The sequence below is a fragment of the Aedes albopictus genome, chromosome 2, assembly GCF_035046485.1.
Source record: "Aedes albopictus strain Foshan chromosome 2, AalbF5, whole genome shotgun sequence".
In the NCBI taxonomy this organism is placed as follows: domain Eukaryota; kingdom Metazoa; phylum Arthropoda; class Insecta; order Diptera; family Culicidae; genus Aedes; species Aedes albopictus.
Window position 1 is genome coordinate 79,864,664 of NC_085137.1, and position 27,788 is coordinate 79,892,451.

Sequence of the window (27,788 nt, forward strand, 5' to 3'; positions counted from 1 at the left end):
TGTGCGAATATAACTTTGTAACGGCTGGATCAAACTGAATGAAATTTTTACACAACATTTTGATATGGATACTTCACATACAGAAAATTTTCCATTGAAATCGGTTAAGCATTTCTGGCTCTATGAATAAAACAGTTAAAATGTGTTCTTATCTGGGAACAAAAAATTTAAAATTGGAGATCTCAGGGTTCAACAATATCTCCGCAAATACTAGACCGATTTTTATGAAAATTTTATGGTACAAGCTACATATAATGGACCATTACTGATCTAAAAATAAGCTGTTTTGGTGTACGCAGTCTAAAGTTATGAAAAAAAATGTGTGACCAAAATTTGACTTGACTTGACAAAATTTGACCACCTAAACAAATATAACTTTGTAATGCCTGGATCTAATTGAATGAAATTTTTACACAACATTTTGATATGTATACTTTACATACAGAAAAATTTTCATTGAAATTGGTTCAGTATTTCTGGCTCTATAAATAAAAGAGTAAAAATGTGTTCTTATTTTTTAATCCTCTTTGTACAACATTATAAAATTGCAGTTTTCAGGATTCACAATATCTCCGCACATTCTAAACCGATTTTGATGAAAATTTTATGGTATAAGCTACATATAATGTACCATTACTAGTTCAAAAATCAGCTGTTTTGGTGTACGCAGTCTCAAGTTATGAAACAAATTGTGTGACCAAATTTTGACCGTATCACCCTTTAAGTGTCCAGAAGGGAACTCTTCCTAAAAGGATGAAAGGGGACTTTCGAAGTTTTCGAAGGGTTGGATAAGAGGGGGTCATAAATGGTTCAAGGTGGCTGAAGGGCTGATGTAGATGGCTGATGTGGTGGGTGCCGGGGGTGTCGGTAATCGTGGTAATGCATGGGGGGTTAGCAAGGGTTAAATGGGGCTCCGGTGGTTCTTGGAGCATGGATCTGTGGAGAACTAATTTCCAAAGCTAATTAGAGTAACCAAAAACTTCCGTGAGTAAAGGCTTGAAGATCTACATGCAAGGTTCTGTACAGAACTAATTTCCAAAGATATTCTTCTAGGTTATCCAAGAACTTTTGCGAGTAAGTGCTCTAAGATCTACGAGCAAAATCAATTGATTGTTGTTACATTACTGATATGGTGCAATATTCTACAGGTCCATGGAGCATGGTTCTGTAGAGGAGTAGTTTTCAAAGATGTTGTAGGTATTCCAAAAACTTCCGCGCAAGCCCGTGCACAAGGGGGGGTTTGGGGGTTAAACCCCTCCCATTACCGACGCTTTTTACACTAGGCGCCCCTCCGCCTTTTGCCGAAATTGGCAAAAACCCCTCCCTTGGCGCCACTTCTGTGCACGGGCCTGCCCGCGAATAAAGACCTGATGTTCTACAAGCGAAATCAATGAATGGTTGTTGCATTACTTATGCGATGTAACATCCTACAGGTCCACGGAACATAATTCTTTAGAGAAGTAGCTTTCAATGATGTTCTAGGAGTTCCAAGAACTTCCGTGAGTAAAGGTCTGTTCCGCAGGGGAATAATTTCTGTCGACGATCTAGGTCATCCAGGAACATCTGTAAGTAGAGGCCTTAAGATATACATGCATAATCAATGGATTGTTTTGACATTACTTATGTGGTGTAAAATCCTACAGGTCATTAGAAAATGAAAGATGGAAGTTTTGTAGAGTAATAATATCCATTGATGTCCTAGGTCATCCAAGAACTCTCGTGAATCTAGGCTTTAAGTGTGATCAATGGGAGATAGATTGCCCAAGTAGATCTTAGGGCCTTCACTCGTGGACGTTTTTGGAGGGCCTAGAACATCTTTGGAAATTAGTTCGTTGCCAAACAATACTCCATGGATGGACCTGTTGGATGTTACACCGTATCAATAATGTAACAACAATCCATCGATTACGCTTGTAGATCTTAAGGTATTCACTCGCGGAAGTTCTCGGAGGACCTAGAACATCTTTGAGAATTGAACCTCTACAGATCTATGCCTTCTGGATCTGTAAGATGTTGCACCGTATCATTTATGTAACAACAAGCTGTTGATTACGCTTGTAGATCTTGAGGCCTGTCTTCGCGAAGGTTTATGGAGGACCTTCAACATTTGTGGACATAACTACTTTACTGATCCATATTTCATAGACCTATAGAATGCTGCACATCAGCAGAAGGATAACAAAAACCCATTGATAACGTATGCAGATCTGCTGAAAGTTTCCTGAACCACTCCTGAGCCTTATGCCCCTCCCAGACAAAGCCGTGTATGCTCTTGAACACTTCGTAACAGTATCCTTGATTCTTCGCTTCGTCCGTCTAAACCGCTCTCGACACTTCTAAAATACTATGAAATTCTCCTTGAAATCAGTACGCATTCCCCTCCTCCAAACTCTTCAATCATCCCTTGCCCCCTTCCCTACTAACCCCTAGAACCCACCCTTGCTACACTACCCCCTCCCTTTCTGCTTGAACTCTCTGAAACAAATCCTCGGATATCTGAAGGTCCCTCAGTTTTTTTACACGGGTTCCCGAACTAGCTCGATATTTTTTACACGGTTTCGCAAATTAACACGGTTTTTTTACACGGATTCGCGAATTAACACGTTACGTTTTTTTTACACGGATTCGCGAATTAACACGTTACGTTTTTTATACACGGTACATATTCCCCGTGTAAAAAAAGATCTTAGTGTACATGGTGCATTTGGTGCGGGGTGATACTTTTTCGACGAGCCCATAGTAGGCCCGACATCTACTGATTATACGCCTTCGTATTTCACGGCTATCGTTGTTGAATCCGAGGTAGACGAAGTCCTCCACCACCTCGAAGGTATCCCCGTCTATCGTAACACTGCTGTCTTGGCTTGCCGTGACATTCACGGTTCCTCCAGCCAGCATGTGTTTCGTTTTTGAAGCGTTCGCCACCAGTTCGACCATTGCTGCTTCACGTTTCAGGAGGGTGTACAGTTCTGCCGCCGTTCCAATTGTTCTAGCAATAATATCTATGTATTCTGCAAAACAGACAAAATGGCCGATTTTCGTGAAAAATGTGTCCCGGCTGTTGAGTCCTGCTCGTCGCATAACACCTTCAGGTCACATAACACCTTCGCACCGCGTCGCATAACACCTTCGCAGATTGCAGGCATGAAAGTCTATCACCTTGTCATAGTCTCCGGCGAGATTCGAACGAACTAGACAGATCGCCCGAAACCCATACGCAGTTTCTTACACTGTCCATCGCCGCTTTGATCAATCTAATGAGCTTCCCGGAGGAGCTGTTCTCGTCCATGATTCTCAATAACTCTGTGTGGTCCATACTGTCATACGCCACCTTGAAGACGATGAACAGGTGGTGTGATGTGACCTGGTATTTGTCTCATTTTTGGAAGATTTACCGCACGACGAAGATCTGGTTCGTTGTCGAGCGGTCGTTGACGAAGCCGGCTTGATAACTTCCCACAAACTCATCCACTTTAGGTGAAAGACGACGGAAGTTGATCTGGGATAGCACTGTGTATGCGACGTTCTTAATTGTGATCGCTGCTGCTTCCACCTTTCGCTCACCTTACGCCCGTCCTTATCCCTAGATTGTGTGGCTCACGGCACGAAGCAGCTGCAGGATGTGTTGACCTTCCGTGTTTCTTGAGAACAGCACAGCAGTACCATTTCCTCGCATGCCGCTTCTTTTTACCATTGAACCTTCGCACCATGGATCATGGCCAACACACCTTCTGCAGCGCTAACATGCCTAACCCTCGATCTTTCAGTAGACTGTTTTTGTTCGCTGGGGTCGTTCCCATTGATCTCGGCTCGATTTGTTTCTCGCGAAACCTGACACCAACTCTCTAAATTTCTGGAGGACCATTGTGTACAAAATCTGAACTCACGGACCTTCACTGACCCACGGAAGTCGATCAACCTCCCCAAATATCGGAAACAGACGCTGTTGTGAAACGCTTCTAATCTGGACAACACACGCACAGGCTTGGGTCAGTTATCCGATTTTTTCTAAGCATTTTCCCATCCCGGTCAACGGAAAGTTAGGGATAGGAGGTGCTTAAAAGATCGTACCTAATGTCCTTTCCTTCTCAAAGAAATTTTATTCATATTTTTTTCAAATATTATCGCTAAATTGCATGTTACATTTCCACTTCAGCTTATGAATAGCACTAAAAAAATATAATTCACCAGGTCGCACTAACATTTTTTTCTTAATAAGGTTGTGGAACTGTTGCACCGGGGACGGCACCGGTGCCCGCCGTAAACACCGGAGTGTACGGCACTGGCTGATATCTCAATTCTTCCGAGCTCTTGTCAAGGCTGTGGCTGTGGCTAGACGAACCAAACTTGGCATCCTCTTGGAAAAGCTGTAGGTAATTTTGAAATAATTAAGTCTCTGTTTTAAACAGATTGCTTTCCCGGTCTTACCCGGACAAGATCACTTCTGGTGAGATGCTTCAAGCTGTCTTCGGCGGCCATTCGCTGCTGGGATGGGGCACATTCTGGGATGGAAAGAAACGGAAATGAATCGCTGAATGAGGTCGACGAGCAGCCTGGTTGCACTTACCAATTTTAGCTATCAGAATGGATGCCACCAGCAGCATCAGCAGCGCACGGGTTGTTTTGGGTGTGATTTCCATTTTAGTTGAATAGGGTGTCTTGTGTGTCTTACTGAGAGATGTTTCCGAAATGTAATGACGAGACGACCGTGTCGGACGTTGGCTTTTAATGACTCTTTTTACGGAGCGGTGATATAATAGTTGAATGATAGAGCTCTCTCCCGAATTCCAACCAATTCTGGATGGATTGAAGGAGATAATAGCAGATTCAAGCGAAATTTGTTCTAGGAAGTGGCAGATGATTGTGCACTTACGTGTAGGGTAGCAGGTATATTTTGGTCAAAATATCATTTAGAATAATGATGAAAGTGTAGTATTCTTCCAACATTTTGGATGCTTTCAACATTCTCCATTGCTAAAAAAAAATGCTTACTCAGCTACTGTAAAGCTGGAATAGTTGACCGTGTTTACATCAAACGATTTGGCTTATTCATGATAAGACCTGCCGCCGAGAAGCGATCGGCAAGATCATCGAACTTACTCTTTATAGCAGAGCGTCATTGAGCTAGGATAACAACGTCATCAATCAGTTCGAAATATTCAGGTGCTTCACGATAATAGGCTTCCACAGCAACCCACAATTTGGTTCACGGTCAAACATACCTACCAGAGTCTCGTCATTCACGATGAGGACCAGTTGCGGTAATAGTATACATCCTTGCCTGACTCTAGCGACGACCCGGATGGGATTGGACAAGCTGTGCAATACTCTGCCCGAAAATGCCTCGTACTGTGCTTCAACGAGGCTTCGTGATTAGACGGTCAAAAACTTTTTCGTTATCAATGAACAACAGGAGAAAGTCTTGGAATTCATTAATTTGTTTGAAGATCCGCAGTGTGACAGTATGATCCACTGAGGAGAGGATAGTCCGGCACGGAATCCTGATTGCTGCCATCGGAGAGTTCGGTCAAATTTCTCTTCTATATCCGGTTAAGGATCGTTGAAGCCGCCTATGAGGATCTTGATGCCACAGCTGTATCAGCAGAACATGAAAACTAAGCCTACTCGCGTCTGACCTGCTACGCATTGCTCGGATCCAGTAGTGGCAGGAGAAAAGTCTCGGAAGGTGATTCAACACACGCCAACTAGAAGATCCAGCTGTGAAGAGATCAGTCGTCGATGAACTTAGAACTTGAGCAGTGGATGTTCCGGAAGGTGGCAGCGTAGAAGTAACGGTATTCGGTTCTAGAATAGGATTTCAAATGGTGTTGCAGAAGGGACAAGCGAGAGTCGGTGGACTCTCTGGTTGACCGGCGATATCCGCCTCCTCTACAATATCTCACGATACCTGAGTGAAGCAATAAGGACGAATCTGAAGATACCAGTGAAATACGTTACTTAACTGACCAGTAGCGACTCAACTAAACTGCTAAAACATTGAATAAAGCACTACGAACAACTTCTTCAAGTTTCGACATCCTAGGGTAAGGCGCATCATCCGAGTCAACTTTGAACCGCCATCACTGCAAGAGATTGAGACAGCCATCTGAAGCATGAAGTCTAATAGAGTTCCCGGGGTCCCCATGCAACCCGCGTAATCTACTATTCTGTAATATATCTGGGACACAGCGAAAAGATTGGATCACAGATGGAACCTGGCGGAAAACTGATGAGCACAGAAAATCAAAGGCCGCGTTAGAGCGGGCAAGAACCAAAGCAATTGAATATGAGTCCCGTTAACGGTATTCGGTTATAGAAATGGAAATGAAATAGTGTTGCAGAAGGGACAAGCGAGAGTCGGTGGACTCTCTGGTTGACCGACGATATCCGCCTCCTATACAATATCTCACGACGTCTGAAGTGGAGCTATAAGAATGAATTTGAGTATACCAGTGAAATACGGTACTGGCAAATACTCAGCCATCCAGCTGAACTGTTAAAACGTTGTTTTGAGCACTTCAAACAACTTCTTGAAGTTTCGACATCCAACCAACCATCAACTTTTCGGCATGAACTCTGAGACTCTATCACTGCAGGAGAGGTTCCCGGGGTGCGCTGAGGAGAGGGTCACCGATGTGGAACTTGCGGGGATAGCAAAGTCCCTTAGCGTAGGTAAAGCCCCAGGTCCGGACGGAGTTCCGAACCTGGCCTTAAAAGTAGCTATTACAGAAGCTCCCGAGATGTTCAGGTCTGCTATGCAGAAATGCCTGGACGAGGGAGTTTTCCCAGAAGCTTGGAAGCAGCAGAGCCTGGTACTATTGGCAAAGGCGGAGAAACCACCCGGAGACCCATCGACATATAGACCAATATGCTTGATAGACACGGCGGCTAAGGTGCTCGAAAAGATCATCCTCTATAGAATGTTGAGGTTCACTGAGGGCGAAAATGGTCTTTCGAGTAACCAGTACGGCTTCTGGAAGGGGAGGTCCACCGTAGACGCTATCTTGTCGGTTACAAAAACCGCCGAGAAAGCACTCGAGCATAAGAGGAGGGGAATTCGTTTCTGTGCGGTAGTGACTCTGGATGTTAGGAATGCGTTTAATAGCGCCAGCTGGTCTGCTATTGTCGATGCGCTCTTGCGTCTGGGGATACCGGGGTACCTGTACAAGATTCTCGAAAGTAACTTTCAGAATCGAGTACTAGTCTACGACACGGAGGTGGGTCGGAAGTGCTTTCACATAACCTCAGGAGTCCCGCAAGGTTCCATCCTGGGTCCGGTGTTATGCAATGTCATGTACGGCGAGGTGTTGAGGTTAGAGTACCCAGTAGGAGTGGAGATTGTCGGATTTGCCGACGACATTACGCTCGAAGTCTACACACCAAATTTTCTGAAATGCTTCCAGCACAAAAAAAATCAGCAAAATAAATTGCTGAATTTCAGCAAAATTTTTGCTGAGTATCAGCACAACGTTGCTGATCAACTGTCAAAATTGCTGGATGGTTCAGCAAGTTGAAAAATAATTGCTGATACTCAGTAAATTCGTATTGCTGAATGAAATCAGCACAAAAAAAATCAGCAAAATTTGCTGAATACCAGCAAACACGATTTGCAGTGTACGGTGAAACGATCGAGGAGGTGAAGTTGACTAGGCGTGGATGCGGATGCGGTCCAGGAAACTGGAGCAGGCTCACCACAAGACTGAGGTGACGGTTGTTAACAACCGGAAGATAGAGCAACAAGCGGAGATCAGTGTAGGTAAGTGCACTATCCTGTCAAAGCGCTCCGTCAAACAATTGGGCGTGATGATCAACGATAAGCTTACCTTCGGTAGCCACGTCGATTATGCCAGTAAAAGAGCCTCCACAGCTATTGCGGCACTGTCCTGGATGATGTCCAATAGCTCTGCGATGTACGCCAGTAAGCGCAAGCTTCTGGCTAGTGTTGCTATGTCCATACTTAGGTATGGCGGCCCGGCGTGGGGCACCGCGCTAAGTACTAAATGCTACCGACGGAAGCTGGAAAGTACTTACAGGCTTATGTGCCTGAGGGTTGCGAGCGCGTACCGTACCGTGTCACACGACGCTCTCTGCGTCATTACTGGTATGGTGCCTATCAGCATTCTTATCAGTGAGGACATGGAGTGCTTCGAAATGCGCGGCACAAGAGGCATATGCAGGACTGCCAGGATGGCCTCTATGGTCAAATGGCAGCGCGCGTGGGACAGTGGAAAGGAAGGTGGACCCATAGGTTGATACCGAGGGTAGATATTTGGATTAATAGGAGCCATGGGGAAGTTACATTCCACCTGACACAGGTCCTTTCAGGTCATGGTTGCTTCCGACAGTATCTACACCGTTTCGGGCATGCGGATTCTCCCGGATGCCCAGTGTGCAATGGTTTAGAGGAAACGGCGAAACACGTTTTGTTCGTGTGCCCGCGTTTTCGCACAATGCGTGACCGCATGCTTGCCACATGCGGGGAGGACACAACTCCGGACAATTTGGTCCAAAGGATGTGTAGGGATGAGTTTGGCTGGAACGCCGTTTCAACGGCTATCACCCATATCGTCTAACAGCTACAGAGGAGGTGGCGCGTGGACTCGTAGAATGGCTAGTTCAGATGCAGTACAAGAGGTGGTCCAGGGGTTCGGAGTCGGCTTCGTAGGTCATACCGGTGCCCTGCGGTCGATACCGATTAAGCGATTAAGTGGCCGCGGAGAGGAAGTCCCGGTAGTGGTGCTGTCTTGGCGTCGGTCTACTGGGTTGGATCCGAGCCCGCGATTGGAAAGGGGTCTCCTCAAGGGTCGGGGCAGGTGGAGACCCTGCTGTCAGCAACCTTCTGGTGCAGCTTATAGGGCCTGGAGGGTAGTGATACCCTTCCTTTGCGGGCAGGTCAGATCGGGTTGCACGTGGGCATCAGTTCTTGATGTCTGCCAAGCAGTTGGGCGCGGGCGGGGTTGACCCTGCCCGCCTTCCGAGGACAAAGGGAGTAGTGAGGACCACTAGGGAAACTGGCTAAGCGCCATAATGCTACCGCGATGGACTCTCCAAAGCGAGTCATCGATGTTCGTTGCTGCAGGCTACGCACTACGCAGCTAACCTTGAGGGTGCGATGTGCACTAGCCCTTCTCTGAAGCAATGCCTTCTTGGTGGTTCCGCAGAGACGAAGGGTTTGGCGACCATAGGAATGTGTTTTAGTGAGTCGAGAAGAGAGTAGTCCTGGCTTTTATTACTGTTGTAGAAGACGGCGTTAACCCCACAGTACCCTAACCTTCCTGTTAGGGTGTTTGTTAAGCAGATTTTCCCCCCTATGGTTGAGAAGAAAAAAAAAGAGGTTCCCGGGGTCCCCATGCTATCCGCGCAATCTACTATTCTGGTACACCGCAACTTTTCCGGTCTACTGGATGCAAGGCGTCTAAGTGAATGATCTCAAGAAAGGGGATCGGGCTGTGTGGTACATCATGTTACTGTGTATTGTTCTCAATGTTCTGTGCAAACTTATCCTAAATAGGATGTAGGAGAAGATAGACGTTACTCTCCGGCAGCAGCAGGTAGTATTCCGTGCTGGAAGACAATGTATGGCCCATATTGTTGCACTCCGTATTATCTTGGATCAGGTCAACGAATTCCAAGAATTTCTCCATTTGGTGTTCTTGAATTCGATTTGGCCGATAATGTTGCCCTACTAGCCAGCGCTATTTTATGGAGAGTGAGTTCAAAACTTTGGCTCAACGAGCACTACTCTGTGGTGGGTCTAACGCTCAACGTCAGCAAGACCAAATCATTACGAAATATATGGAAATCCATTTAGATTAGTCAACCGACCAAACTTTGAATTTTCAACTTCTCACTACCAAAGTTTGCAAGCAAGTGATTGGAATTCGGCTGGACATCGTAGCAGATTCAGACTCATGGGCTTGTGGCGAAAGCTCAAAACTAAAGCGAGCCCCAGGGGTGATCTGAATACATGAAAAGTCATTTTTAAATTTCAAATTGTCATTAAATTCAAATTCTTCGGCCTATCATCTATGTGAACACCTAATTAAGGTACACCGGGGCAAGTTGAAACGGGTGGAGCAAGATGAAACACGAAGTTTTGAAATAGATTGCAATACAATTTGGAAATTTATCCTTCCCTAAAAGATTGTTTGAATCAAAAACTATGTGTAATGGCGATCAAACCGTTTATCATCATTAGAAAACATCATGTTAATCCGCTGTTTCATCTCGCCCCACCCGTTTCAACTTGCCCCAGTGTACCTTACTTCGTTGTCATCAGATTCTGCAACTCTTAATTTAACACAAAATGCTCAAATGATAATAGGTGCAATCATCGAAACTATCTCAGAATTTCATTATACTGCCGAAATAACAAGATGCCCAAAATTCACCCTATACCCGAAAAGCCATTTGGAAATGGGTCATCCAATCAAAGAACGTCGTCAGCTGCTTCCCTATTATTGTCTACATTTATTCTCGCGAAAGTTGTCTTATCATTGCATGCTCTATTATGTTTTACTTCAAAATGTTGATAATGACCTTAGAACGCAGTTGATGAAGATGCTCGTGGCGCGTTTAAAATAATAATAATAATATTAATGAATGTAATCACATTTCGCTCTCCGGCAGTACAGTATTGTATAGTATCACCTCAGTCACATTTGGATGGCAGTGTGAGGATTCTGCTCCGATCTACTTGGCTCCAACACCGGTTGGCTAGCTAGACTACATTATTGGAGACGGCGACCGGCTTGGCCGGAGCAAAGTCGTGCAGTTGCTCCGAGGAGTTCGATTCGTCCGAGTTGGACTCGGAGCTGATGCTCTTGTTGGCGAAGCTGCGAATCTTGGGGATGATGTTGTTCGCTTCTTCACTGGAAGCGCTGCTGGATTCGGACGAGAAACGTGCGTTGTGGTTCAACTCCTGTGGAATGAGAAGTAGGGTTTTAGATGGAAATTCAGGAAAGGCTTCGTAGAGACGATTACCTGAATCATGGTTCCGCGGATGCTGCGAGCGTTGGCCTCCTGGAACGCTCTCGCCAGGTCACGGTTGATCTGCTCCAACGGGGTATTGCCAACGCGAATGTAGACAGGGACGTATCCTGCTTTCTTGGGAAGATCCTGATACTTGGAAACGGGCTTGGAATCTGAAATTGGGCGAATCGAAACTACAATAGAAACTTTCCGAACGGATGCTCCCATATCCCGGAACAAAATAAAATACAACCCGAAAGCAGACCGTTTAAGTTTTACGGCTCTCGTATGGCTTTTTTATTGAAGTCTCTCGGTCAGTACAGAAATGAGTAACGGGGAAAATAAAAACATATTAATTAACGTCGTGTCTAACTGTGGGTAACTGTGTGTCGCTGGTAGCTCCGGTTACCGAATACTCTCTAGCTGCTGTCGCAAACTCCGCTGCTCAGGGATGAGCCGCTGCTGCTGCCGCCGCTGCTTTTTGTGCCAGTACCCGCAGTGCTGCGCGTGCTTCATCTGACGCCGAGATCGATGCCGAGTGAGAGGTTGAATTGCTGGAGGTATTGGCACCGGCTCCATCGTCGGCCTGCAGCGCCTGGAAGATGGTAGGATTCTGTGTTATGACAGGAATGATCAAATCGGAGAAGGTTCGAACCTTAGTAAGTTCCGCTCGGCTGATGCGCAGGACAGGTTCGTTGAAGGCAGCGGCCAAGGCAGGGTTGATGTCGGCCAGCGGTTCATCACCGTAACGGATGTACACTGGGACGTAGCCTTCCCGGGGTTCCAGAATCTGGTACTTGGGTGCGGCAGCTGTAATGCGGGTTTTAGGAGAGATGACGAGAATTAAACTACCGTTCAACGGATGTTGACTCTAAGAGAAGGGTGCTTACTTTCCAGAATCCAGACAGGTGATGACTATTTACAGGAAGTGCTGACATGCAGGTAGACGTGATTGAAAGATAGGCTGACACACTATGTCGATGGTTTAGAAACGGTGGTGATGTACATGCGTTTTGAGATAAAGATTCGTAGTAGAAACATGCTGCTTACAGGTCGTGCTTCGAATGTATTGAAAAACGTGATGACACATTCGAGAAGGCATGCACATGATGATGGTTGAAAATATTTACAAATGGGCTTTGAATCGATGATTTTTTGTACTCATAGAAGGTTGTAATGTACATAGAATAGTTTGTGTATGTGTTATTCGTAATTAGTGGCAGTGAAGTGTATGTGAGAAGTGATTGTGTGAGTGATATGTGCATATGTGCATATGTGCAAACTGATTTGTTGCATACTGAAAATGTTTATTGTTTGGATAACGTTCATTTTAAATATTAAAGAAGTATATGTGTCATGTTTTTATGTGATTGTGTTTTCAGCAGGGGCTGATACTACTGAGACAATCTGGAAACATTGTTTAAGTAATATCTTAAACCCTTAAATCATTGCTTTTTTATGCTTTCTTGCGAAATGTTTTGTTTCAATTCTTTTTAGAATGGGATAGAGCATGCTTCTGAGCTAAGTGTTCTTAGCTTTCTTCATTATGTGACCTTTTTTGTATTTCTCTATCGTATGATAGGCACGAATATACATGTACTCCTAAGTATAGGAATCGAATTTCCATTATTATACGAAAATATCCTGGATTCAGCGATCAAACATAAACGCTATTTATTATTTAACAGTACCTAAGATAAACGAAGCTCATTTTTCACAACTGTACAAAAAGAGAGATATTTTCATCGTTTTGTACAAAACACAACAGCGCGATCCCTCGAGGGTTGAGAGATAAAAATGCTCTCACCTCTTCAATCGCGAGTGAAAAACGGCTTACCCATGCCTGGTTTAGACGGTGCAAGTGACTTGATTCCAGTCAGTTGAAAATGCCCAATTGAATACGAATTGAACGTGTGCGATCAAACATAAACGCCATTTATTATTGAACAGTACCTAAGATAAACGAAGCTCATTTTTCACAACTGGTGAATCTATGTTGGATTGAAATTATTACAATAAGCAGTAGAACACCCTTTTTCTCTTAACCGTTATGTGGCCGGCAAACTTTTTGCTTTTTTCTACACCGTGTATTTTAAATGGGTGCTGGGTACCCGGGTACCCTGCCGGCCACATAAGGGTTAACCTTTCGTAACTCGCGTGGTTGGCCATTATCGTCAGCACCACGCTAATGCTGAGTACAAAAAGCGAGATATTTTCATCGTGTTGTACAAAATACAACAGCGCGATCCTTCGAGGGTTGAAAGATAAAAATGTTCTCACCTCTTCAATCGCGAGTGAAAAAACGGCTTACTCATGCCTAGATTAGACGGTGCAAGTGACTTGATTCCACACACCTAGAAAATATCATGTAATTTTAAGTGTCCTGAACCTGACATATACAAGCATCTTCAAAAACACAAATTTAGAGGTTATAACATGTAAATTTGCCCAGCAACTCCTATCCCTACCTCCACGCGGTACCGGCCGGAAACTATGAGCAACCTTAGGGAAGATCGGGTAACCAACCCCGGTGGGAACTTTGGTCGTAGGCTGACAGGGAAGGGGGGGTTTGCTTCGGCAAACCTGAGCGTCTGTTCTCCAGGAGGAGCGGCTCACAACAGCGTCTGATCCCCATGTTAGGGGCGGCTGATCTACGTCCGACTCTAAGCTCAACTGTGCACTATGGTCCTCCGGAAAGTAGGGGGTTGGTGTCAGGCCCTACGAGCCAGCCGTAAAAAATCATTGTAACGGAAAATCAGCAACAGAATAATACGAACCGAGACCAACGGCAACGACCCCAGCGAACGAAAAGGACTTGCGATTGGAAACTCGGTACGTGGAACTGCCGATCTCTCAACTTCATTGGGAGCACCCGCATACTCGCCGATCTACTGAAGGACCGCGGGTTCGGCATCGTAGCGCTGCAGGAGGTGTGTTGGACAGGATCCATGGTGCGAACGTTTAGAGGTAATCATACCATTTACCAGAGCTGCGGCAACACACGCGAGCTGGGAACAGCTTTCATCGTGATGGGTGATATGCAGAGGCGCGTGATCGGTTGGTGGCCGATCGACGAAAGAATGTGCAGGTTGAGGATCAAAGGCCGATTCTTCAACTTCAGCATAATAAACGTGCACAGCCCACACTCCGGAAGTACTGATGATGACAAGGACGCATTTTACGCGCAGCTCGAACGTGAGTACGATCGCTGCCCAAGCCACGACGTCAAGATCATCATAGGTGATTTGAACGCTCAGGTAGGCCAGGAGGAGGAATTCAGACCGACGATTGGTAAGTTCAGCGCCCACCAGCAGACGAACGAAAACGGCCTACGACTCATTGATTTCGCCGCCTCCAAAAATATGGCCATACGTAGCACCTTTTTCCAACACAGCCTCCCTTATCGTTACACCTGGAGATCACCACAGCAGATAGAATCTCAAATCGACCACGTTCTGATTGACGGACGGCACTTCTCCGACATTATCGACGTCAGGACCTATCGTGGCGCCAACATCGACTCCGACCACTATCTGGTGATGGTCAAACTGCGCCCAAAACTCTCCGTCATCAACAATGTACGGTACCGGCGACCGCCACGGTACAACCTAGAGCGACTGAAGCAACCGGATGTCGCCTCAGCATACGCGCAGAATCTCGAAGCCGCGTTGCCAGACGAGGGCGAGCTTGATGAGGCCCCTCTAGAGGACTGCTGGAGTACAGTGAAAGCAGCCATCAACGACGCTGCCAAGAGCACCATCGGATACGTGGAACGGAATCGACGGAACGAATGGTTCGACGAAGAGTGCAGAACGGTTTTGGAGGAGAAGAATGCAGCGAGGGCGGTAATGCTGCAGCAAGGGACTCGACAGAACGTGGAACGTTATAAACAGAAGCGGAAACAGCAGACCCGCCTCTTTCGGGAGAAAAAGCGCCGCCTGGAAGAAGCGGAGTGTGAAGAAATGGAACTGCTGTGCCGTTCCCAAGAAACACGGAAGTTCTATCAGAAGCTCAACGCATCCCGCAACGGCTTCGTGCCGCGAGCCGATATCTGCAGGGATAAAGACGGAGGCCTCTTGACGGACGGACGTGAGGTGATCGAAAGGTGGAAGCAGCACTTCGATCAGCACCTGAACGGCGTGGAGAACGTAGGCGCGGGAGCCCACGGCAACGGAGGAAACGACGACGCCAGTGCAGCGGAGGACGGAAACGAACCAACTCCCACGCTGAGGGAAGTTAAGGATGCCATTCACCAGCTCAAAACCAACAAAGCAGCTGGTAAGGATGGTATCGCAGCTGAACTCATCAAGATGGGCCCAGAAAAGTTGGCCACCTGTTTGCATCGGCTGATAGTCAGGATCTGGGAAACCGAACAGCTACCGGAGGAGTGGAAGGAAGGGGTAATCTGCCCCATTCACAAGAAAGGCGACCATTTGGAATGTGAGAACTTCAGGGCGATCACTATTTTGAATGCTGCCTACAAAGTGCTATCCCAGATCATCTTCCGTCGCCTGTCACCTAAAACAAATGAGTTCGTGGGAAGTTATCAAGCCGGCTTCATCGACGGCCGGTCGACAACGGACCAGATCTTTACCGTACGGCAAATCCTCCAGAAATGCCGTGAATACCAGGTCCCAACGCATCACCTGTTCATCGACTTCAAAGCGGCATACGACAGTATCGACCGCGCAGAGCTATGGAGAATCATGGACGAAAACGGCTTTCCTGGGAAGCTGACTAGACTGATTAAAGCAACGATGGACGGTGTGCAAAACTGCGTAAGGGTTTCGGGTGAACTATCCAGTTCATTCGTATCTCGCCGGGGACTGCGACAAGGTGACGGACTCTCATGTCTACTCTTCAACATCGCGCTGGAAGGTGTGATGCGACGAGCCGGGCTCAACAGCCGGGGAACGATTTTCACAAAATCCGGTCAATTTGTGTGCTTTGCGGACGACATGGACATTATCGCTAGAACATTTGGAACGGTGGCAGAGCTGTACACCCGCCTGAAACGCGAAGCAGCAAAGGTCGGACTGGTGGTGAATGCCTCAAAAACAAAGTACATGCTGGTAGGCGGAACCGAAAACGACCGGATCTGTCTGGGTAGTAATGTTACGATAGACGGGGATACTTTCGAGGTGGTGGAGGAATTCGTCTACCTCGGATCCTTACTGACGGCTGACAACAACGTGAGCCGTGAAATTCGGAGGCGCATCATCAGCGGAAGTCGGGCCTACTACGGGCTCCAGAAGAAACTGCGGTCGAAAAAGATTCACCCACGCACCAAATGCACCATGTACAAAACGCTAATAAGACCGGTAATCCTCTACGGGCACGAGACATGGACCATGCTCGAGGAGGACCTGCAAGCACTCGGAGTTTTCGAGCGACGCGTGCTAAGGACGATCTTCGGCGGTGTGCAGGAGAACGGTGTGTGGCGGAGAAGAATGAACCACGAGCTCGCTGCACTTTACGGCGAACCCAGCATCCAGAAGGTGGCCAAAGCCGGAAGGATACGGTGGGCAGGGCATGTTGCAAGAATGCCGGACAACAACCCTGCAAAGCTGGTGTTTGCAACTGATCCGGTTGGCACAAGAAGGCGTGGAGCGCAGAGAGCACGATGGGCGGACCAGGTGGAACGTGACTTGACGAGCATTGGGCGCGACCGAGGATGGAGAGCGGCAGCCACGAACCGTGTATTATGGAGAAATATTGTTGATTCAGTTTTATCTTGAATTTGATGTAATACTAAATAAATGAAAAAATGAACATGTAAATTTACGTCTTTCAACACACCCCAAAATAAAACTTGTTTTTTCGCTATCTAGCAATCGCTACAACCGATTTGACAGATAAAACATAGAAAAGTAAAATACTGTCATGCATGGGATTCGAAAACCGGATCTACTAATCGTGAACCACATTTCCTACCTCTCGGCTATTTCACCGAGTTAGAAGGGGGCTGATGAACGTGATACTGATTCTACGTTTATGGTGAAACGGATTTGTTGACATCTAACGCAACCAACCAGCACTTACATGATGCGCGTAAAATTGAGTCCAATTTGTGATTCAGTCTTGAAAACGATTACGTTTTTTGGTGATTCCGTTTCGTGGAAATTTCAGAATTTCTAAGTATGCAGTTAGTTGAAAATTCCCAAATTTTAAAGACACGGACACGTTCAATGCTTCCAGTGAGCTATTTGCTCTTTGAAGGAAGCACACACTAGACAACGGACTAGCATGCAACGCCCAGTGGCACAGCCGAAAACTTTTCCTGACAGCTGCGGCGGGAATCGAACCCGCGCTCCTCAGCACGATGCGACTAAATGCTTGGTGACACTAGCCGCACGATCACGAAGCCACGAATTGAACGTGTAAACACCACCATTCATCTCACTTGAGCAACGGACTTGACTTGAACACAAGTTGAACATGTTGAACTTTTTCATTCAAGTCGAACGAAATAATCTCACTTGCCCCGTCTAAACCCGCGATTAATTTGAGTTGAATTCAAGTCATCTGTCAAGCGAGATGAATTCAATTCAGTTTGCTTACGTACCGCACGAGTTGAACAATGTAAACACTTGCTTCAACTGAGAGGCGTTTACGAGCATGCAAGTGGACACTCAAGTCATTTGCTCAGCCTAAACATATCATTCTATTGGATTGATCATGTTAGATAAGTTTGAAAATCAGATGCTCGTTTGAATTGAACAGTCTAAACCAGACATCATGGTTTCGATAGTGAGGGAGCACAACCTGAATTCAATTTCAGGCACACCTTCTACGTGTGACACTAGGATGGTCATAAATATGATTTGAACGTAGGTGCTGAAAAGTAGGTCAAATTCTTCGCAATCCAAATCAAATCATGTGTTCAAATGAGATTGAGCAGAAACTTTTAAATTGAGATGGATGTGTAGCTGTAGAATACTGAGCAAAATATTGCAATAAATGTTTTTACCCACCAGATCATGACACGTTGTCACAGTACGCACACATGTGCTTGCATCCTCCTAAGGTGAAGACAACTGTAAACGATCATTTTCAGATTTCAGCAGTGAAATCCAACTTTGAAGTGAATCTGGAGAAGTGAACATAGAACGGTGATAAAGAAAAATTTGGCTAGCTGCTGCTTTGGTGCGGTTGCCTTCGTTGTACGCTGTTTTTCGAAGACTGTCAACTCGTAAGTCTACATATTCTTGTTTCCATTTAATGAGGCGTTGGCAAAGGTAGGTCGAAATATCTGTAATGATTGGCTATTTTCCGTCTGATGTAACAGGAATTGGCGCCTATAACGAAGTAAATTTCAGTAGCAATTATGGGTTATTCTATACCTGCATGTCAGAAACACAATTTGTTATTATGTACACGCTTAACCATGCGTCTCGACATAGTAAACTCATGCAAATCATTAGTATTATAATTAGAAAATCATCTTTTCCGGAGTTCCTCCTGCGTTCACCCAAAGAAATATTTGTAGGATTTCTCCCAGGATTAATATCGTGATCTGAACAGGAGTCAGATATTATCATGAAATTTCTCCTTGAGTTTCTCTCGGGATTCAACTTGAACGATTTTGTATGATTGCGGCTTTTCCCATATTTCTCTAAGATATCTCCCAGAGTTTCTACAGGAGTAATTTCTAGGATTTCTAGTAGAACTCCTCCAAGGATCCCCATATTTCTCTAGGATATCTCCCAGAGTTTCCACAGGAGTTATTACTAGGATTTCTAGTAGAAATCCTCCAAAAATTTCTGCAGGAGTATTTCACGAATTTTCTGCAGGAGTTCTACCCAGGATTTATTCCGAAGTTTCTCATGAAATGTCCATGAGCTTTCTCCTCGAGTTTCCCCCAAGATTTCTACAAGAGTTTCTCTTGGGACATTCCATAAAGTCTTGCGCGAGGTATTTTTTTTGGATTTATCCTTGACTTCCTTTTTGAGATTTTACCCGAACTTGCTTTCAGAGTTCAGCCTTTGCTGATACTTCTCATCGAACTCTTTTTCGAACGCGATTTCTTTCACTTTTTTTTCATGATTTCATCTTAGTTGTTTACAGCATTTCTAGAAGTTACCTTTCTGATATTATTGTTTGGAGATTTTCCCGAGACGATTCCCAGAGTTTTTCCCAGAATCCCTGCCGGAAATCGTGCCGAGACTCTGAGTGTTCCTTTAGGCATGTTTTAAAACTGTTTCTTCCGAAGTTCTTGCAAAGATTTGTCCAAGAGCTTCTCTTGGTATACTTTTTATCATAACTTACGAAATTCCTAGTTAGAAACTCCCGGCAAAAAACTCCACAAAGATCTATTGCAGAAATATCTCGATCTTCGTAAGAAATTCTGAGAAAAACTAGGGATCTCAGAAAAAAAAAATGCCTGGAAAAATTTCCTCAGAAGTGTCGTAAAAATCCCGACAAAAGAAAAACTGTTAGGAACCCACTAAGAAAAGTGCATGAAAGAATTGGTAAACTTTGGAAGGATCTCTAGAAACTCAGGAATAATGTCGGAATACCACTAGATGAAATTCTGGAAAGGGCTCCTTCAGAGAGCCCGTGAAAATTCATGTAGAAATCGTGGGATGAACTCTGGTAGAAATAGACGTTAAAACTGCTTCAATTTGAAGGCAAAGTCACAACTAGTTGTTCGTATGAAGTAAGAGTGCGGGAGATCGACATCTAAAAGCCGAAGGAGAGATAAAGTTTTGAAAGACGGACACGGTTAGAGTGGCGCTTCGAATGCAGTTTGACTTTCTATTCCACAGAATCGTAACTTGTTCTGTGGCTTAGTTGGTTAAAGCGCTAGACTAGCTATACTGAGTCGTGTGTTCGAATCCCACCAAAAAAGTGGTAATTTCTGCACAAATTTATCTCTCAATTTGTCAATTATACGTACTTTTCCTTCAGTTTTCATTTCTATATCCCATCAACTCATATAATTTCCAAAAGAAACACAGGAAAAATCTCGGAAGGAACTCCGCGATCTAATTCTAGAAACAAAAACTTCTAGATGGAATTTTGAACGAAGCTGCTGGATGATTCCAGAAAAAAACTCTGAGATATCTCTAGCAAAAGGAATCTTTGATGAAATGAAACAAGAACATATTGGAAGAATTTTGTGTTAGGATCAAAATAGCTGAACTTTTGTAACAATCAACTGCAAAACAAAGTTTGAAGAAAGTTATAATCAACTTCACTGCTGAAGGGACAATCATTTGCTCGTAGATAAGCAAGTTCAGGAAGTTTACCTGAGGATGAGTATGAGTTTGGATCTACCACTTATTGATGAAAGCATTAGCATTGTTAGAAATTGCACTCGCAGAGTTACGCCGGGAACATGATTTACCAACATTTTTAAGAGTAGCATAACTTTAAAAGTTAATAGTTGCTTTCGCTATAATTAAGGCAAAATCTTGTGAAAATTGCTGAAATAAACTAAATAGATTGATTGGACTGGAACGAGTAAGAGTAATATGTCAAGTTCATTTTCGGCAGAACGTAGAATAATATAAACAAAAGTGGACACAGCAGTCCCACTTTTTCCAATAGGGAAAGGAAAATGTGCAGGGATTGGAACGGCATTCTCTTGATAAACGGACATGAGGTGATTGAAAGGTGGAAGTAGCACTTCAATGAGCACCTAAACGGTGCGAGGAATGTCGGCATGCAGGACAACGAAGGAAACGACTCCGTGTAGCAGAGATAGGAAATGTTCTCTTCCGAAAACTCTTCAACTATTAATTATATAAATCTATTTCATTTCCCTACGCATCAAAAACAACAAACAGACTAGTGCCCCATTCATCGAAAAGCCGGCAACCGCACAATCCAATCGCGAAATAAAATTGATACCAATCCGTGCAAATATGTGTACGTACGTCTTATTTATCCCATTCCCTACCCGGCCCATCGACATCATATCATTTACATGTCAGTTCCATTTGTTTGCTTTATAATTGAACTCGACACTACCGTCATCATCCATCGTATACCACCATGCGGCTATTCCACTGCCTAGAAACTTCAATAGCATTTCCTTCGCGAATCCAACTGACTGCTGCTCAAAGCAATCATATAAGTAGGCACCTACCGCTCGACCAGTTGTACTACAGTGAGAAGGCAAAAATTAGCCAAACCTTGCACAGAACAAACTCCCGCGAACCATACGAACAGCAAGCAGCTCAACACCCTCCAAGTCAGTCCAATTGATGGGAATCAATCAAAACACAATATCAGATTCCACTTCACGCCATTCGTTCCCCACAAGATGCGGAGATGGGATGTTTATTCAAGTCGGTACCAGCATTTCTGCTGGAAGAATCGTACGGGTATCTACAGAGGGGAAAATGTATGAAATGCTCATTTCAGGGTAAAATAGGTTTTCTCAAGGGCCCATATAGTCGAGGCGGTAAACGCACGGGTATTCAGTATGACCATGCTGAGGGTGACGGGTTCGATTCCCGGTCGGTCCAGGATCTTTTCGTAAAGGAAATTTCCTTGACTTCTTTGGGCATATAGAGTATCTTCGTGCCTGCCACACGATATACACATGCAAAATGGTCATTGGCAGAGGAAGCTCTCAGTTAATAACTGTGGAAGTGCTCATAGAACACTAAGCTGAGAAGCAGGCTTTGTCCCAGTGAGGACGTCACGCCAAGAAGAAGAAGAAGGTTTTCTCAAAATCGCTGGTGATAGACATTTTAAATGCGTGTGCCCCTTAACCACACAAGTTTTAATTTTTCAGGTAGAATGTAACATTGGGGAAATTACCTATTCTCGGCCGTTTTGTTCTCTTCGTCTTCGGGGTTTTTTTTGAAACCTATTGAAATCAGAGTTGGTCTCAAATCCTTCTCAACTGAGCTGAATTATATGGCCAAGTTTCAGGTAATTTGGCTGACAAAAAACCCCCCATGACGAAGAGAACAAACCTGCCGATAATACCCATTTTAAAATGTTTCTAATTTAGTTGGCTCACTCAAACTTTTCGAATGTAGTTTTAAATAACGAGTACAATCTGCGTAATTTGAAAATGTCCTACCGTGACACAAAACAAAAGTAATTCGAATCTGAAATATTTCAAATTCCTGCATATAGCGTTGAACGTTACGTAAAACGCCGTAATGTATGCTGCATGAGTCTACATGAACGTATCGTGTTGATATTATTTGCACCAAGACATATTTCTAATCAGTCACTGACAATGAGTTGTCCTACTTTTTAGTTTTTCCTACTTGGACTGAGTAGAAAATCGAAAGACATCGATTTTTGAGTAGGACCAACTGGGTGACTGAGGAGGTATTTTCCTGGGTGTGTAGTGCATTTAGTTACTTTTAGGTTGCCGTTGCAACATGGCAAATCATGTATGATTCTGAGATTTGATTGCACTTGTTTTCGTAAGAAGTTCACAAAAATTGTTAATTTAATATTGTTCAGATTCTACTGAACATTCCCTGAGTGTACACACTTAACCCCACTCACCCTCGCTTTTAACCAGTCTGTCTTCAATTACCACCCGAAATGAGATGCTGGCTGACAAGGAAGATGCTTCTCTGGCGGACAAGGCGCGCATTCCACGAGATGAAGTTTCCTGAATGAATCATACGGGAGTACGTGAGGGCTTCTTTCCGATTGAGCTATTAAAGGCTCTGCTGCTGCCGATGATGGTTGATATCAGGATGAGAAGCGAGGCGAATAAATTCGTGTGAGACACGGGAGGATGTGCGAATCACGATTCCGATGTGACCTCTGACGCCATGGGGTTCTGCGAATCGCGATGGGACGTGTGTGGGTAGCAAGCAGCATGACTGGACGAAAAGCCATTATTTGGGCGCAACTTTTTTTTTCTCGATCCGGAGATTTGCTCACCTTCCTATTTTATTGTTAATTAGATGTGCTTTACGAGTAACGAATCGCTATCGCTGTTCTCAAATCCACGCTCTGAACGATTTCGCCTTCTATGGAACGGAACTGATAATCTTGAACGCAGTATTTCCCGCCGTCGTTTGTGATTTACGAGCTCAAGGAGTTGGAATCATTTGATACAAAGTGAGTTAGAAGCGATTCGGCTGAACAATATTTGAAATTTCCTAGGATATCCCCTAAGCTCTTTAAGTATTTTCGACTTTTAGATACAGAAATTCTATGGTAATCAATGAATATTAGGAAGAGAAGCAGGATCTGTTCCAGTGGAAATCTAAAATGTAAAAGAAATTGAGCTTGCGTGAGAATAGCATTTATAAAGATTCAAAGGAGTTCTTGATCCAAAGTCTGGATCATAACATATGCATAACATCTGTATAAATCTGATCTAAGAAGGTAAGATTGAGAACCACCTAAATACACAATTTTGAACACCTTGAAATTTAAACGATACACGGCTATTTAGCAAAACTCGACCATGAACTTTTAGCAATTGAGTAATTAGCGACCATTGCTACCCACTCGTCTTCCAATCATCAGTTTGGCAAATGATTTCTAATGGGAGCTCAATCAGCACAACAAACGATTGCCACTCCTTCGTTCGATGTAGCAGCATGTTATGTCGAATCACCAAACCGTATACTTAATGATGATAGTGATGACTTCATTCCCTGCCCGCGGGAGCATGACTTCCATTCCATCAGTTCTCCAGCATCCAATCTGCGCTCTCTGATCGATGCAATTCCCAGCGGCAGCGAAGCAATAAATGGCCGGGGTTCTGCTAAACCGAACTAAGCGCCAAAAAGTTTATTCCGAGATAATTAAGCTTCAAGTTCAACCGCTCAGAAATAAACAACAGCTAAGATTATTTGAAACTTTTTCGCACACATGTAACTTACAAGCCTTTATTCACCATCAGAGATGAAGAAAACATGTAAATTATTTAAAATCATTGATATAATACCATTTAATTTCTCAGTACTTTGCACTCAGTTCACTCTGGCTGATCAAAAACATTGGAATATGGTTTATAGTTCAGTGTGGCTGACTGTGTTTCTTTGTTTCAGAGAAAACCAGTCGGAATGTGATAAAAAAATCTCGATTTTTCAGAGTCTATGAAGTTGAAATCGATATCACTCACAATCCTTTACACGAATCAGAGAGGACGCGTAGTATGGTAGCACAAAGGTCTCAAAATAGTGTGAAATGTAAACGGCGGAAGCCCTCTCAGCTCAGCCCTTCCCATCTATGTTTTTTATAGGCGGTGCATGTGCAGGCACAGAACAAGAGTGATTATGTCAAATGATGTACTTGCATGTCCTGAGGTCCTGAGATGTGAAAATGGAGCAATTTGTGTACTTCAAATTTATACTGGTCGAAGAAAACCATGAAAATTATCTGCCAAAGTGAACTAAGACAAAAAAAAATCGAAAATATTAAAGAGTTTCGAACTTGGGTCCTTTAAGTGATAATCAAGCACGTTACCTCTAGGTCATTTTACTTAGCTGAAGGTCAGTTGTTAAGTCTGAATCAAGTTCTAAACATTCTTCTCTAGCATGGTTTTCGTGAAAACGCCATTTTTCGATCAGCCAAAGCGAACCAAGTGTTTGATTTTTTTCAAGCTTTATTATTCTTATTAGCCTTGTTGTTCAATGACGGCTCCTGGGTTAAATAATCAGTATTAGGTGTATCAACATAACGCATGTATTCAAAGCCAGTTCATCTTTGTATTGTTGAGAATAAATTGATTTTTAAATGCAGTGGATTTGGTTCGGTCTGGCTGACTGTGATTTGGAAAAATGGCGATCAACGCCATCGAAATCCAAATCGATCCTCCAACACCCGTATTTTTGATTACGTGTTAAATTCTCTCACAGATTGTTACTATGAGTCGGTTAGAAGTTAGAAATCTGACAGCGATGAGGAAAACTTGAAATGCTCATCATTTGGACCAAAACTAAAATATTTCGCTGATTCTATGGAATGGTTTACAGTTCACTCTGGTTGGATGCAATTTTATTTTTTGTATGTTCTGCCAAACAGAAATTTTGAATTTACTCCACGAAGAGCTGTCAGAATTACTGGATTTTTACACGAAAAGAAGATCATCATATTCTTCATCTAATGATTAAGAAAACTCAATTTTTCAAAAAATGGTCTTTGGTTCGGTTTAGCAGAACCCCGACCATAATCCTCTGAAATACTCCCGATACCCTCCCGATCAGGTGTATGCAGTTACGTACGTCATCGACCGGTATATCGTCTTTCAAGTTTACTGCCATCGTGCAACAATGACACGTTTTCCCCATCTTCCTGACCGTCAGCTTCAGCTTTCAACGAAGATATTACGTACCTACCTACGACTGTCTACTTTGTAAGAAGGTACCCCGAAGGAAGTGGACGCGTTCCCCGGTACTCATTATATTCTACAATAAAAGTAAACTCGACCAGTTCCATTTCCTGCGCTCGCCGGCTCCCGAGAGGACGGACAACTGCAGGAAAGCTATCCCGACCCGACGAGTGTCTTTCAAGTTCAAGTACGACCATAAAAAAAACGGAACAGAAGAATGCATCTCAAAGGAAATTTAATACCCCCGTGTCTATTTTGTCCGCGTTTTACTATGGGCATCGTCCACAGGCAACGAATGTTCCGACATCCTGTGCCTTCGTACCTATGATGAATCTTCCGAACCAGTTTGGAATTGTTGAGTGGGAGATGTGATGTTGAGGCAGCAGCCAGCGAGAAGATCAACCAACATCCTTGGTGCGCTGATCACAGCAAGTGCTATCTTGAATCTTTAAGTATCTATGAGTATAAGTCAAAGATTACATCTTCACGATTCCACTGCTGTTAACCCTTTATGAGGCAGTGGCAACTATATTGCCACCTACTATTCTTATTTTTTTCTGTTATATAACAATTTATTTCGAACTTCTTTTTTGGTTTACGCAAAATCAGGATTACTAACAACGCCTGGTATTTTTTTGGTACTAAACAAAGCTTAAACAATAATTTGGGAGCCATTTGTAGTCTCAAAAATGGCTAAATTTCACCGCGTGAAGAAAATTAGCTCAAACTTATTGTAAAACTATAGATTTGGTAAATATTTTAAGAAATAATCAAATTATGGGTTGATATGAGCTGAACTACACAGTTTAAATTATTGGTTAAGCCCTAATCCACTCTAAGATCTCTTTTCCGCCTTTTTGTCGAAGCCAAAAGAAGAAAAGTACCCTAAACGGGCAGTGGCAAGAATATTGCCACCATCGCTGGTGGCCTAAACGGGCAGTGGCAACTATATTGCCACCTCAAAAGCTCGTTTTTGGGGTAAACGGGCAGTGGCAACTATATTGCCACCTAGATTTTTGAGAGTTTCTTTCAAACAAAAATTGTTTTGTACATATAATCATTAGCATAATCATTTCCACAATAGTATGCGTTGATTACTCTTCTAGTTTTCTCGGCCTTATAAAGGGTGTGTTTGGTTGATCGATGGGTTTCAAGTTCAAGGTGAAGGATGAATTTTGTATACAGGAATATTTGGCGCCAAAGTTTGGGTGTTTGTACAATGAATCACTATAAACTGATAATTGATGAATCAAGTGCTCCATCGAGATTGAATCTATCTATCTGATAGACAAACAATGAGATACTATACATAGCATCTAACAATGATAGCTTAAAATGGCGAAAATTGCTTTAGACATGTTTCTTCTTGTCTCGACGTCCCCACTGGGATGAAGCCTGTTCTTTAGCTTAGTGCTCCATGAGCTCTGCAACAGTTATTGACTGAGGGCTGTCTCTATCATTAACCTTATTTATTTGAATGTTCCGAGGCTGGCACGAAGATACTATATGCACAAAGGAGTCAAAAAATTGCATTACCAGAGATTTCTTGATCAACCGGGCATTTAAAACCCGTCACGAGCAGCATGGTCTTGTGGAATACCTGTTTAACGATTTGGATATATAGGCCTACATACAATTAACAAATGTACATGGATCGGAAGAATTGGGAACATTAATTTCTCAATGTAACAAATAGGTTAACAAATGCTTTCATGAAGTCTTGAGGACTGTTTAAAACCAAGATGATTGTATTTTGGCCTTATGATGGTATTTATAACCTCCTGGAATCTATTTGACTTAAAAATGTTCTTATACAGACATTTCGAACCCTCTAAGCAGAATACCCTTTTCGAATGAGTGCAATCAGTTTCGTACCTTTTAATTCCGCCCTATTTTGCTTATCCTTTGAAAGATACGCGTATTTCGACTACCACTTGTAATCTTCCTCAATGTCAGTTATCAACTATGGTCGCAAGAAGTTACATTTCACTTATTAAAGTGCTATGAACTCGTTACAGAAATATTTGAATTACTGAAGAACAAAAACTGATATTGGTTTAATTGAGATAAGAGGTAAAACATCAGAAATAATATCAAAATCTAGTATGGAGAAGTGCTCAATAATAGCTCGTTAAGATATTACATGATCAAAACAATAGCAGACAAGATTTGTTGACCAATTTCATGAAAAAAAATGTCAACATCCAGCATCGAACCTACGACCTTAGGATTCACAGGCGGCGATGCTTATCACTCAACTGCGGCTCACTGTTGTGAATATCATGGCAACAAGAGCATGAGGTTCTTCGTTTCCCCAGCTCAGAAAGGGGCATATGACATTTCACTAACATTGAGCCGTCTCTATGGGTGTATGTGTTCCATTTCATGCAGAAAAGCTAAATATGTTCGTATGTAGAAATTTTCAGATGTTTTGACAAAAACAAAAACTGATATCATATCACTTTGAGTTATTGGTGCGATATTCTTTAAATTTCTGAAAAACACATCAAAATTACATCGAGCTACACTGAAAGACGGCTTGCGG

General features: G+C 43.6%; 2 protein-coding genes across 3 annotated transcripts in view; both read right to left on the minus strand.

Annotated features, from left to right (window-relative positions):
* Positions 1-4,077: 4,077 nt before the first annotated feature.
* LOC109433549 (uncharacterized) lies at positions 4,078-4,789 on the minus strand. Its single transcript, XM_029873421.2, has 3 exons — positions 4,568-4,789; positions 4,429-4,502; positions 4,078-4,367 (listed from the first exon to the last, which is right to left on the minus strand). The coding sequence occupies exons 1-3, from the start codon at positions 4,638-4,640 to the stop codon at positions 4,212-4,214; spliced, it is 303 nt and encodes a 100-aa protein (XP_029729281.2). The 5' UTR covers positions 4,641-4,789; the 3' UTR covers positions 4,078-4,211.
* Positions 4,790-10,450: 5,661 nt separating this feature from the next.
* LOC109430133 (uncharacterized) overlaps positions 10,451-27,788 on the minus strand; it is a 41,053-nt gene continuing 23,715 nt past the window's right edge. Inside the window, exons 2-3 of one of the 2 annotated variants that reach the window (XM_029873383.2) lie at positions 10,984-11,144; positions 10,451-10,921 (exon numbers count right to left, since the gene is read on the minus strand). In XM_029873383.2, coding sequence (XP_029729243.1) covers positions 10,721-10,921; positions 10,984-11,144 — 362 coding nt within the window. In that variant the 3' untranslated portion in view covers positions 10,451-10,720. Of the gene's footprint in view, positions 10,922-10,983; positions 11,145-11,238; positions 11,567-11,626; positions 11,782-27,788 lie in introns of those variants that run through there. The other variant, XM_029873400.2, reaches the window with a different exon arrangement.